At 49.1% G+C, this 13,985-nt stretch overlaps 1 protein-coding gene across 5 annotated transcripts in view; it reads right to left on the reverse strand.

Annotated features, from left to right (window-relative positions):
* Positions 1 to 13,985, reverse strand: part of Scn10a (sodium voltage-gated channel alpha subunit 10) — a 97,048-nt gene that overhangs the window by 46,135 nt on the left and 36,928 nt on the right. For 2 of the 5 annotated variants that reach the window (XM_005348099.2, XM_005348098.2), the window contains exons 10-12: positions 13,266 to 13,436; positions 9,024 to 9,317; positions 6,084 to 6,198 (exon numbers count right to left, since the gene is read on the reverse strand). In XM_005348099.2, the coding sequence (XP_005348156.1) occupies positions 6,084 to 6,198; positions 9,024 to 9,317; positions 13,266 to 13,436 (580 nt within the window). Of the gene's footprint in view, positions 1 to 6,083; positions 6,199 to 9,011; positions 9,318 to 13,265; positions 13,437 to 13,985 lie in introns of all 5 variants that reach the window. The other 3 variants (XM_026779225.1, XM_026779224.1, XM_026779226.1) reach the window with 2 other exon arrangements.

Raw genomic sequence — 13,985 nt, forward strand, 5'->3', positions numbered from 1 at the left:
CCAGCATACTCTAACTGTAGCTCAGCTTTAGAGAAGGTCCTTCTAGACCATGTTCTCTCTCTCTCTCTCTCTCTCTCTCTCTCTCTCTCTCTCTCTCACACACACACACACACACACACCTTCTGCCTCTTCAACAGCAAACTTCCTGGGAAGTTTTCTAAATGCAATCTCCAGTTTTCCTCTTTTCCCTGGAGACCCTAGTGTCTGCCTCTTACCCCTCCCAACTTCAAACAGAATGCAGCGCTGTCTCTTGCAGCACTGACAGCCTAGGCTAACCCCTGCATTTCCTCTTCTCCCCATGGCTACTGTTTCTCAGCTTTGTCTCTGCTTCCTCTTCTGGCTTGAGGTGTTGGCAAGCACAAACACTCTGGACTCCATCTCCCCACTGTCTGGCTGGGTACCTTATTGAACCCCAAGGCCCTACAAAACCACTTCCAGGCAGATCACTCCTAAATTATATGTCCAGCTTCTGATCTCTCCCTTGAGTTTCAGGCTTATCCCTCCCGCAGCCTCCATTGCATATCTGCCTGGCTGTGTAATTGGGGCTGTCTCTATGGAGAGCAATCCCAAAGCTTTGGGCTTGTCTATAAATCGTACTGCATGCTGTACATCGTGGAGATAGATGTACCAGCTGACGTGGGCATTTCCCCCCATGTTTTCTTACGCACACACTTTGCATACGAAGCCTCTTCCACTGTGAGGCTTTTAAACACCTACCCACCTTTGCCTCTTTCCTTAAATCTCACTATTTTTCAAGTCAACCTTTGGTGCACTTGCAGTTTATTTGGGGTAGGAAGCTATGTATTGGTGTAGTTTTCTTCTTTGGTTGTTTATATTAACAGTATTTATTTATTGGATAATCTGGTTTCCTAAGAAGCTGAAACGGTGTTCTCAATGTGGTGCTTCCTTATGTTCCCACGTACACATGTCCATTCCTCTTGCACAGACTGGGCTATTTATTTCCACCTCCACGCTGTGCTAATTACCTACTGTGAGTTTTTCAAACTACAGATGTCAAAACTGGCAAGGCATAGTTTTGTACAGACGCTGATGTGTTCTGGGAGCAAAATCAATCATCCCTGTTTGGAACAAAAGTGGACCTTCCTGGACCCATTTTGGCACCGAAAGGTAGACTGAGAACTGGTGTTGAATGAGGGCATTTACAGATAACATTCTGCAGAAGCAGCCTGTCGGGAAGGCATAGTGCACAGGGGCTCAGCACTGTCGTGTGTGTGTGAGTGTGTGCATGCCGTGAGCCATGTGTGCATGAGAGTATGCTTGCAGATGCCAAGGTCCATGCCAGTGTCTTCCTCGCTCACTTTTTTAAAGACAGGGTTTCCCCATGTGGTTAGATGGGCTGGCCAGAGAGCTCTGGGATCTGCCTGTCTGCACCCCCAGTGCTGAAGTCAAAGGCACGCTGAGATTAGTTTTTACAGGGGCCTGGGTATCAGACTGGCACAGTCACCTTATCAATGCAATCACCTCTGCTCTGTAACCACCATGACCGATCTTGATTGACTAAGACTATGGAGACAGGAGCAATCACACCTTGACCAGCCTTGAGCGTGGTCATGGCCGCTTCCCAGCAGTCTTGGGAAAGAACTTTCCTCCTCTGAAGGAGAGTGTCCTCCATTGAGATAACAGCCAAGGTCTCCACGTGAGCACCCTCTCCCACCACTTCCAGAATCTACTCGAATGTCTCTCTGTACCCTTTCCGTCTCCCCTGCTCCCCAAGATCTTTCTGGGTGTCCATATTCTCAAAAATAACCCCAATCCCAAGAACTATAATGGCTTCCTTCAGCCCCTACTGTCCTGTACTGTTTTTGTTTCCTTGTTCACGGGAGTTCTTGACAAAGCAGCCAGGTCTCTAACTTCTCACTGCCCACTTATTCTTTATAAGTGGCCTCTGTTCACGGTCCAGCCATGATGGTCTTGATGTGTGTGTGTTCATGTGTGTGCAGTCACGCCTGTGCGGGTGCCCCAGCAGTGTGTGTGCACTTTTGTGGCCAAAGGGCCACTTTCACTTTCCAGGGGCTCTCCAGCCTGACTTTTGTGTTTATGTGTTATGTTGTGTATGATGCATGCATGAGAACGTGCAAGCGAGTGTGCCCATGTAGTGATAGGAGCAGCGGGGCTGTGTCCCTGGCACCCCAGCCGCCTGGCTAGCTTACGCCCAAAATAACAACACACAAACTGTATTCATTTAAACACTGCTTGGCCCATTTTTATCTAGCCTCTTCTCGGCTAACTCTCACACCTGGACTAGCCCATTTCTAGTGTAGCCCACGAGGTGGCTTACCAAGGAGATTCTAGCCTACGTCCATCCTGAGTCGGAGCTTCATCGCGTGTGTCTGCCTGGGAGCGGGCAGCATGGCGTCTCTGCTCTAGAGAGCAGAGCTGTCAGTCTGAGCTCACTTCCTCTTCCTCCCAGCATTCTATTCTGTTTACTCCTACCACCTATGCTTTAACCTATGAGGGCCAAGCAGTTTCTTTATTACTTAACCAATGAAATCAACAGATTGATATGACACTCCCACATCATGCCCATGCACTCAAATGCAGAAGGCAAGGCAAGACACCGGGTGTTCTCCTTTATCACGCCACACCCTACTGCCATGAGACAGGGTCTCATGTTGAACTATAAGTTCACTGATTTGGCTAGACCAACTGTCCAGTGAACTCTTGGGATCCCCCTGTCTCTGACACATGCAACCAGCACAATATTTTTTTTTAGTATGGGTGCTAGAGATTTGAACTCAAGTCCTCGTGCTTGTAAGGCAGGTAATTTTACCCACTGAGCTCTCTCCCTGTCTCTTATGATCCCGTGCAGATCGCCAAAATCTCCCATGTGAGTAAAGTCACAGTGCGTGTCACTGACCTTTCTATTCCCGGAAGGAATCTGGACCCTTGTCTCTTCTTTTCCACCTCGGGGTCCTCTCTTATTTTATCTTCCTTCTGTCTCTTCCAATGGCCCCATCTCTTCTGCTCAACCATCACAGCTGTAGCTGCCTAAAACCCAGCCCCAGTTCTTCTCCTTGTTCTTACCTCATCCTCCTGCATCTTTTGAAAGTCACCACCTGGCTTCAGCTTGCTTTGGAATATACATCTCTAGGTTCCCGGCCTCAGCTTAATTCTAGAACCATTGAGCATCAAGCCAGCTTCCTACCAGACACTGCCACCTGGATGTTCCCAGGGTACTTCACGCTCCACATGTCCCAGACTCTTACACATCCCCTCATGGCTTTCCTCGGAGGCCCTTTGGTCCTCCCTACAATGCTCACATGGGTCATCATGCCAGTGCCCTTCGGTGGCTTGTCCCAGAACCATGTGCACTGTGAACCTCTGAATCTCACACCCCTCAGAGGCCTGTGCAGCCCTTCTGATTCCCGTTATCCTTGCTGCCACTGCCCCAGATCTAAGCTCTTCCAGTTCTTGTATGATTTCTTCCTGCTTTCGCTGCCAACACCCTCCCACTTAAATTCCATTCTCTGCAAGTTTCAGAATCGCACTCTCCTGCCTCCAGCCCTTTAATGGCATCCCACTGCTCTTGGACGAAGTCCAATGTCCTTTAGAGCCCAGGGGCTTTTGTGGATCTGCCCCAGCCTGCGTCCCTAGCTGCATTTTGAGACTCAGGCTTTTAAATGACTGTTTCAGGATCTGCCTGCCTAGGGTGCTTCCCTGACCCCCGGCAAAGCTCCCCCACATCTCTTAGCTTCCTGTATTTCTCCACCAAGACACTCAGCACCCACTGGTGACTTGTCCCGTATCCTTCTCTCCTGATGTGTGCAGTAACAACTGCACCCTTAGCTGTGAGCCTGTGCCCGGCTTCCTGGTTTGGATGACTGTCAAGTTTCAGCTTGCATGCCAAACGTGGACGGCTCACAGGCCTTGAGTGAAGTTAGCGGCCAAACCTTCTCCCGCAAATCACCCTGAAGGAAGTGGTCCTGAAGATCCCATCACGATGCTGACGGCTTAGAGCCCCCTCCTGAACCCCATCATAGATGTAACACCCAGCTGAAGAAGATGATGCACTTTATCCTTAGACGCTCCGGCCTAACCTGGAGTCATCTTTACCCAGCTTTAATATGGTGTCTCCTGACTTTCCCACCGCTCTCGTGGTCCTCTCTCCCCTCCCCGAGTTCTCTGATTACTCTTCATTTTACGTTTTCGTCATTCAGGGCATTGCCAGTCAGCGCTGTTCTCCTCACATCTCCTGTGTGCAGTGTACTCATCCACCAGACTTAGCAACTGCACATACCGCGTGCCACACACTGCTTACCCAGGCACCCGAGGTGCAGCTCCGAGCAGAGGGGTCACACCTCTTGCCAACCCAGGCATGTGGGCTCTAGACCTTCTCTGGTCTAAAGCAGGGTACACCTAGGGTCATATTTTCCCACACCCATCTTCCTTTCTTTTCTCTCTCTCTTTTTTTTTGTATTTGTTTTCCAGACAGGTTTTTACTGTGTAACAGCCTTGACTGCCCTGTAGCTCACTCTGTAGACCAGGCTGGTTTCGAACTCATGGAGAGATCCACCTGCATCTGCCTCCTGAGTGCTGGGAGTTAAGGCGTGCATCACTACCACCTGGCCCATCTTTCTTTTTGGGTCAGGTCATATGGTACAGCCTGGCTGGTCTAGAACCCACTCCTCTTACTTCATTCTCCCTAGTTTTGGAATTTAGGGGCTACATGACCACGGCCAGCCTCTGCCTTATCCCTGAAAAATTGATTAGGTGTTTAAGTCTGAGGAACATCTCTCACAGTTTTCACATGCCAATTCCCTGTGCTTGGTTCAGATTGCTGGTCTTCCCAGGGATGCTTCCTTTTGCTACCACCCCCATCTAATATCACCCTATTAGAACCCCATGCGCTCCATTGCCTTCCTTTATTTTCCCTCCCATCCCTCCCATCCCTCATCACGACTTGCTGTCTCCCTGTGTTGATCATCTGTCTCCAGGGTGCACGGTCCATGGGAGCAGGTGTGTACCTTGCTCTCATTTAATCACAGGCTCCTGGGACAATGCCAGATGTCTAACAGATGTTTGAATAAATAAATCTTTTGAGGAGTTCCAGGGAATAATTGAAAATTCAAGCTGCTGGAATTGTACAGAGCACTCTCTGAAGCCAACTGGGGTTTCTTTACTGGATATCTAAGCAGATGGATTTGTCAAAAACGAGATTCTTCCCACCCCATGTGAAGTAAAAACTAGGCTAGGATAGCTCTATTCCCAGAGAAGAGGTCACAACCTTGTTCTCTGGGGACTTTGTGTACAGACTGCCATCACCCAGTCCCGCCTCCTTTCTTCTCCTGCCCCTCAGCTGGACCAGAGGCACATCCCCCAGGAGACTGACCCAGGCCCACTTGAGTGGCAGCACCCAGGACTGGAAAGGATTTGGTGGAATGGATTGGCTAATCTACCTAAGTTGCCTTCCCATGTTTGGCACAATGAGCGCTTGAGACAGAAATGAAGTCACAATGATCAAAGTTATCGCTGTGGAGAACATGAAAAGGCACTTTGCCATGCCAGGCAAGGAAAGGCTATTGAGTTCCTTGCACACCCAGGAGGTGGTACTCAGACCTTGAAGAAGTCACAGTGAGAACAGTGACTGTTTCCTATGATTTATAGAGGTGTTTTTCTGAGGAGGTTTTGTCCATCCATTTCATGACTTGAGTTGCAAACCTACCCAGGCACACTTGGAGCGCCTGGCATTCTTGAGTACTGCCAGCAGTACACAATAAGGACTAAGGTTGTGGACCGATGGTGTGAGGATTTCCTTCAGATGATATCCAGAATAGATCAAAGGGGCTTTGGTATGAGAAACTGGGTGTACCCCCAAATAACTTCGTGTAACAATCAACAGATAAGTCTTTGCACAGTTGTTAGAGGTTCAGTTCAAAGAAACTGTTCCTCCCTCCTGCCAGAGAGCCTAGAATTACACTCTGGAGTGACTCTGCTTTGAACATCTGTGCAGCACGAAACACCGACAGAGAGTATCTAGGATCTCAGGCCACAGCGAGAGGTCCTTGGCCCAGCTTAGACTCTCCGCAGCACGGAGGATGGGCATGTCAATAAGAACCACTTACCCTCAATGACTGAAGTCATGATACTGACAACGCTCATCGCCCTCTGTGCGCGGAAAGGCTCATTCAAGTATTCTGCAGACAGATAATTCTTCTTCTGTCCTGCAGCCTCAAGTGCCTGCTGGGACACAAACAGGGTCAGGATACTTCAGCAGCAGAGCTAGGTCATCTAGCTTCTTATTGGCTCATCTCATGTAGTTGTAAGCTGCCCTGTGAAGCCACGAGCCTCTTGGGTAGAGCTTGGCACAATAGGGATGGTGTTTAAGCTCAGTTGTGAGGACCAGCCGCACACAGGGGCAAGAGTCAGAGCCAGATGGGAGGGTATGAGCCCAGCCAAAAAGATCCTAGAAGTTTGTTAGGAGAAAAAGCTTGCTAAGCCCCAGGGGAGGCAAGGAGACTTGGAAAATTAGGGCACTTGCTAAAGACAACTGAGTGTAGGTCCTTGCGGTACAGAAGGGCTTCGAATCTCCTTATACTAGCTGGGTATTTTCACCAGAATAAATTAAGGCTGAACACTCAGGAATGTGATGTCCCAGAAACAGACACAGGAGGGTAGGGGCTGCGCCCAGGAGAATGACAAAATGCTGAGCGGGGCATTCCCTGGGGCTCAGACTAACAGGATTCAAATGGCAGGAACACTGGGGAAGAGAATAAGAGGCTTCAATGCTGGGCCATGAGGCAGCCATGTTTATCAGATACAAGGAAGGGCAGGGCTGGGAGAAACAGGAAACTGGTCTCAGCAGACCCTGGTTGTCTCTCCTTGGTCCCCTCCCTGAGAAGCACATCAAGACACACCCTTTTCCCTAATAAATCTCCAGCTTTATGGGTAGTCACATTCTTATACACATCCTTATATCCAATGCATCTAACAATAGCAGAGTTGTCTGTCCACGGGCAAAGACAACTTCTAAGAAAACCTCTGCTTACTCCAGGAAGGAAACCACCCCACACTGCCCCAGGAGAGGACACGGGAGGACCAAAACTTCCTAAGCCCTGATGCTCCTGGCTGTGGCCACTTGGCTGGGACAGCTCCTAACCTGCAGGCTACACTTTCTGCTTCTCATTCCCCTGCTGAAAACAGGCTTTGCTTTCTCTGGCTGTGCTTGGTATGGATTCTTCTTCCATTGGATCACGAGAACTAGGATTGTGGCTGTGATCAGGAGTAGAGAGAATTCTGGAGGTGAGATCTGGTACAGCACTAAGACATCCCCAGAGAGCCCTGCAGCCTGGCTGTGGGTTGAGGACTCTGGGCTGGTGATTTGTTTGGCCTAGAGATATGCTGTTCACCTGTCTTCCTGCTCTGTTGTCCAGAGAGGGCAACCTTGGCAAAATATTGACCCTAGGGCTCTGATCAGGCTTGGCCCACAGGAAACAGGAAACTGGGCAGTAGGAAAGGAGAGGGCAAGGAGAGAGGGAGGGGGAGAGAGAGAGATATAGATAGATAGATGATAGATAGATAGATAGATAGATAGATAGATAGATAGATAGATAGATAGATAGATAGATAGATAGAGTTGGCTGTCTGCACTCTGTCCCCTTCATCAGGCAACAGCATGACTCTCTTCCGGAGACCACGGGTCCCCCAGCTACAGATCTCAACAAGTTGTGATCTGGGGCCTTTCCCTTAGCTGTCAGCTTAGGCATGTTCAGCTTTCACTGTTGCTGCTCTCCAGGTCCTTCACTGCTCCTTAGTTCCCTGAGCCCAGTCCACACCTCTGTGAATACTTTCCTAAATTCCTACACTTGCCTGCTGAAGCAGGCCATCTACTTCTTCCTGGAATCCTCAGTCACGTGGTATCCAGAGTCACAGGCTATCCCAAGTCACAAGGTATCCTGAGCCACGTGGTATTGGACTAAGTTAGCACAGTTCTGCCGAACTCACCAGACACAGTGGAAGCAACCACACAACGGTGTCTTAGATGTACAAGCCTCTTTGTATGTGTAAGTCTGGTAGCCAGCGAGGACGTGTGCGGACTGCAGAAGCACTGTTCGTGATGCTGAAGGAGATCTCAAATTTAACTGCATCTCCCAGCTCAACACGGAGTCCTAGGCTTGCTGTCATATCCCCTGTGGATATTCTCCCAAGGACTGGGGGACGTCAGCTCCTGTCTCTAGTCTTCGGCATTGCAATGGGTTATTCATCCTGGGAGTGGGACCAAAGCCACTGCCCTTTTATCAGGATCTGTTCTGAGAACCTCTCAGGATTTTGTCAAACCTCAGGGACAGTTTTCTCAGAGTGGTAAGCTTATATACAAAGACCCCTTGTGTAGACAGAATTTTCTGTCCCACCCAGTCCCACAGCCATTGAGTACCAAAGAAACACACAGAGGTTTATACTAATTATAAACTGTTTGGCCTGTTGTTCAGACTTATTATTAACTAACTCTTACAACCTAAATTAACCCATAATTCTTATCTGTGTTAGCCACATAGCTTGGTACCTTTTCTCAGTGAGACATTCTCATCTTGCCTGAGCCTCTGCCTCTGGATGACCACTGCATCTCTTACCTTTCCTCTTCCCACAATTCTCCTAGTTTTGTCACTCTGACTATGCTTCCTGCCTGGCTACTGGCTGATCAATGTTTTATTGAACCAACACAAGTGACAAATCTTTATAGGGTACAAGAGCACTGTCCCACGCCAACCTTGTTTCCCTCATCAATCATCAAAGGAACACGTGGGGCCATCTCCAAAGCAATGATGGCAACTAGGGACGGAAACACACATGATGTCAAATAGAAAACCAACCACCTGCATGCCTGGTGGCATCTTCACCACAAACAATCCCAGTAGCTTTTCTGGGTCTAACCTGCCCTGCCTGTAAAAGGAGAGTTGGGTGGAGGCATGGGACAAATATTGTTAAAGACCCTTCCATTGGTGACACTTATTGGCAAGTGGCTTCTCTTGGAAGACAGTCAGAGTATGGTGCACACACGAACTCACCAGGCCTTCGGGACCTCCAGTGGCAAGCTGACCAGTGGGCAGTGTGAGCGGTCCCTCTTCCCCATGTCCAGGACCAGGCTTGGGAGACCGAAGCAATGGGCTCTTGGGGAGAGGACCTGCCTGCCCAGCACCCCTGCTCAGCAACAGGGAACCTCGATGGCCTTCATGGTCTCCGTGAAAGACTCCGTCATCTGTGATCCCATCAGGAAATGAGACATCTTGGCCAGGTGCTCGGAAGTGGAACACACTGCCATGGCTAGCCCTGCGTCTTCCAGAAGAAAGGCCTAGGAAAGACTGGGCGTTGCCCCCAGGAAAGCAGGAGAAAAGACAGGTTGGAGTGATCCTTTTTGAATCCAGTACACGCTTCCCTCCACCCATGTCTGTGTCTCGTTACCTTCCCACAGCTATATAGACCCGAAGATGATCTGGGTAGACATGAGAAGGAGCCAGGAAAAGGGAAGCCCAGACAGACTCGGGGAAGGAGAAGAGTGGGAGGGGGGGTGACTGACAGGGTGCCTAAGACCAGCATACAGCTTATAATTACCAGATATCATTGGCCCAGCCAGATGTTTTTCAGCCTTTGGCAACAGGCCCAGAGATGGCTGTTTTAGGTTTCCATCTGTGAGTGGAATGTCAGGACTCAAGGATATGCCTGGATTGGAGCTTGGAATATGGGTTTTGAATGACTATGCTTTGCTGTCTGAGAATTAAGATGTACAAGTCGCTGGATTCCATCTTTGTGAGTGTGAGGGTTTGTGTTGGGATAGAGAAGACAAGAGCTTTATACTGTAATGAGTTGGCAGGATCCCCTGAGGCCGGCTTTGAATAGGGGATTGAAGGAAGAGCTGCAGCCCAATTTCTTGGAAGAATTATACCATTTTTCCAAATCGATAAACATTTCCCATCAAAAGCTTCCACTGAGAGAGAGAGCAGTGAGTCTTACAGATCCAGAGGAAGAGCTCAGGTCCCCAAATTCTCAGGCACAGCACACCCACAGGGCTCCTGGATGGGGTTTGCTAGTTCTCATGACCATGGGGATCTGGTCAGAGCAAGTGGTCAGTCCTATGCTCAGATCATACATGGTGCCTCTAAAATCTAAACAATGGCTTCCTACTGAACTCTGGTCATGGTGCCCTTAATTTCTTCTTAATTCCTTTTGTTTACTAAGCAACTAAAGCAGGGCATGTTACTGCTGGAATTCTCCTCACTCATGTCATAAAACTTGAGCAAGTGAGCTCTCCTTCCCTCCTCCCTCTCACACATGTCTCTGTGTGTGCTCTTGCCCTGTGTTCACAGGTAAGAGAACAGCCTTAAGGTTGTTTCTCAGGTCTCTCACTGCTCTGGAACTCACCAAAGAGGCTACCTGGCCAACAAGCCCCAGGCATCCTCTTGCCCCTGCTTCCCCAGTGCTGGGATTGCAAGAGCATAGCCCCACCATGCCTGGCATGTTCTTTGTTTCAGTATGGGTTCTGGGAATTGAACTCAGGTCACCGTGAGCTTGGCCATCTCTCAAGCCCCTTGAGGTTTCTTTTTTTGGTGACTTGGAGTCTAATCCCGTTCAGCTACCACTATTACCAGCCCAAGGTCATACACAGAGCATTCTGCCTAGGATGTATGTCCCAGGACTGCGGCGCTCACACAAACCTATGAGTTCTTCCCATATTGTAGGTAAGAAAAGAATTAGAAACCCGTATTAAAGATAAGAAGACAGAGTTGTTTTCATATGGGCACCAAGTGAATTAAGGAGGAAACCAAGTGATGCTGTGGGACAATGGTCTTATATCTGGTAAAGATTTGTAATTTGTACTGATTTAATAAAATGCTGATTGGCCAGTAGCCAGGCAGGAAGTATAGGCGGGGCTACCAGGCAGGAAGTAGAAGTGAGGCAATAAGAACAGGAGAATTCTGGGAAGAGGAAAGAGTCAGTCTGCAGCCGTCATCCAGATGCAAAGGAAGCAAGATGTGACTGCCTCGCCAAAAAAGGTACCAATCTACTTGGCTAACACAGACAAGAATTATGGGTTAATATAAGTTATAAGAGTTAATACAAAGCCTGAGACAATAGGCCAACCAGTTTATAATTAATGTAGACCTTTGTGTGTTTCTTTAGGACTGAATGCTGCAGGACCAGGTGGGACTGAAACCTCTGTCAACCAAGAGAAGCATCTAGGACCAGTGTTTGGCTGGCAGCATCTCCTAGTCACCATTTATTTTAAAAGCAATCTGTCTGTCGAATGATGGGTGATGGCCTCTTTTCCGTTGTCTTAGTTCTAACATCTACACCATTGCTTTTGGTCTGAAAAAAGAATGAAAACTTTCAGAGATCTATTTACCTGCAAAACAAACATGGAGGAAGAGGATGGAGACACTCTTGGATGCTGGGGTGCTAATCTGTATGGGGCTGACTGAATGGGAGAAATTAAAGCCAAATTCTGTGTCATTGGCATTTCCACGGAAACCGTGATTCACCCTTTTCTGTGACTGTCAGAGTAATAGCCAAATTCCCTTTAAAACACTGATTGTGCCCTGTGCATTCCAGGAGCTGCTCCAAAGAGGCAGAGCAAGGTAAGAAGGGTGCAGGTGTAACAGGTGCTCCATCATGGGTGCATCTCCGAGGCCAAGTGTATGCAAGTGTGTCTGTGAGTGTAGGTGCCTGTGTAACTCTGGGGGCTGTCAACTGAGGAGAGCATCCTTCTGGTGAGCATACAAAGGGAGGTTAGAGGCGAATGGCGAAAAGCAGCCCTCAAAATCTGCCTTTATTCCCTCCTCATGTGATTAGCGTGAGGACTTCTCTTTCATGTGAGCTACTGGGATAGTTAATCCAGGTTTGAGCCACCAGGGAAGAGAGAACCTCAGGCAAAGAACTGGCGCCATGAGACTGCCTGGAGGCATGCCTATGGGGCATCTTCCTCATTGCTAACTGATGAAGGATGCTCAAGCCCACAGAGGGGCTGAAGATGTGAGCCACAGAGGAAGCCAACTGTTCCTCTATGATCTCTACTTCAGTTCCTGCCTCAGAATTGCTGCTTTGAGTTTCTGCCCAAACTTCCCTCAATAATGGATTGTGGCCTTGAAATTGTAGGGTGAAATGAATCTGTAATCAGAGTTTCCTATCCCGACCATCCCGTCCCAAATAACCAACTTGGAGGCTTATATTAACTATAAATGTTCAGTCAATAGCTCAAGCTTATTGCTAGTTAACTCTTACCCTTAAACTGACCCATATTTCTATGTATGCTTTGCCACATGGGTCATAGCTTGTTACCTCATTTTCCACACACCCTGCTTACACGGTGGTTGACTGGCATCTCTTCTGACTCCGCCCTCCTTCCCATCATTCTCAGTTCGGCTTTCCCATCTAACTTCCTGCTCAGCTACCGGCCTGTCAGCTTTGCTTTTTATTAACCAATGAGAGTTATACATATTCAGAGTGTAGAAAAGGATTGTCCCGCGGCATGAACCCTCCTCTCCCTAGCTGCATGTGGTCATGGTTGTTTATGACAGAGACAGAGAACAAAGCAGGGGCCTATGGGAAAGGAGCTGCACAGAACTTTCCAGAACTTTCCAGAACTTTCCAGGTGGCGGAGAGGAGGAAGAAGAGACTTGGTGAGGAAAGTCAGAGTGGGAGGTAGAAAGTCAATTGTGGTGGTAGTAGAACTGCTCCAGGGTCTAATGTAAGCTCTGAAAGTCATTGCTAGGCTGGGCTGTGTCTCAGAGACAGGTGCTGGGGTCTTCTGTGTCAACAGCAAGTGACAGCCTGAGCCCAGGGACAGAGGCAAGAGGTCAGAAAGAGGAGAGTGGGGTTTTCAGCACCAGGCACAGAGCAGCAGATTTCAGAAAGAAGGGGAGCTGACCCTTGTTAGCCACAGATACCTCAAGGACAGCATACCCCATTTGGGCTCCCCCCACACACACACCCTAGCCTCTTCCCCCACTGCCCTATCTGAAAAATCACAGCCCACCTAAGTGTCCCAGCCTGAAACCAGAAACACCCTGCCTTGCTTTTCCTTTTCCTTATTCCACAGCCTTAATCTTGACCCCCTCTACCTAGAAAGGTCCTTATTATTACTCCCGTCCCCACTGATAATGCCCTTGTCCTAGCATAGGCCACCAGTGAGGAGCGGTGTGTGTCTGAGTTACTAAAATCCTCCTCCCTCCTTGCTCCCAACTCTTTCCATCCCACCCACCGCCAGAATAGTCGCTAAGCTGAGTGACCCTCCGAGCCAGTCCAGAACGTCTTACCATCCTGCGTTGATTGTAAGGCTCAGACTGGGGTGACCGGTTGTCATCTGTAGAGCCCTCTGACACCCTTGATTTCATTCTGTGTTTTCTCTCATGGGAGTTTCTGGGGGCTAACGGTGATCCACTGTGGGAAGGAAGTGAGGTCCTGTCGATCCCCAGGGCTGCCAGTACCTGAGGAAAGAGCAGTAATTGCAGGGCATGGAATAAGACTGAGATTGGCATTTGTATGTCCCCCAAACAGCTGTGGGGGTGAGGGATCTGAGAACACAGAGTCTGAGGGTTAGGATATGCACAGTGGTGGGGTTGTGCTATGGCAGAAACTGGGGTCACCTCCCTCCTCCAGCCCTGCCGTAGGTGCTGATGCCTTGCCCAGGCCTTTGTGACCAGGTCAGGACATCTGCCCTCAGCTGCACTGCAAGCTGAGCAGCTGATGCTCACATGTAGCGCTGTGCAGAGAATTCCATTGGCTTCCCGCCCCGGAGCCAGATATGGGAGCATATGTATCTTGGCCCTCCTGCTTCCAGGTCAGGCTAACTCTGGTGTAGGATGCTGCCGGAGCTCCCTGGGGATCAGACAATAGCTGACATCTAGCTGAGTCCCACCTGCCAACTGATGATGCTCTAGTTTACTCTCCTTGTGTCCAAAACACTCCTCAATAGCTCACTTGGAAAAAGCTCCCTCATGTAGTTTCTTTTGCATGTAGATGCATGTTCATGTAGG

The sequence above is a fragment of the Microtus ochrogaster genome, chromosome 5, assembly GCF_000317375.1.
Source record: "Microtus ochrogaster isolate Prairie Vole_2 chromosome 5, MicOch1.0, whole genome shotgun sequence".
NCBI classification, from domain to species: Eukaryota; Metazoa; Chordata; class Mammalia; order Rodentia; family Cricetidae; genus Microtus; species Microtus ochrogaster.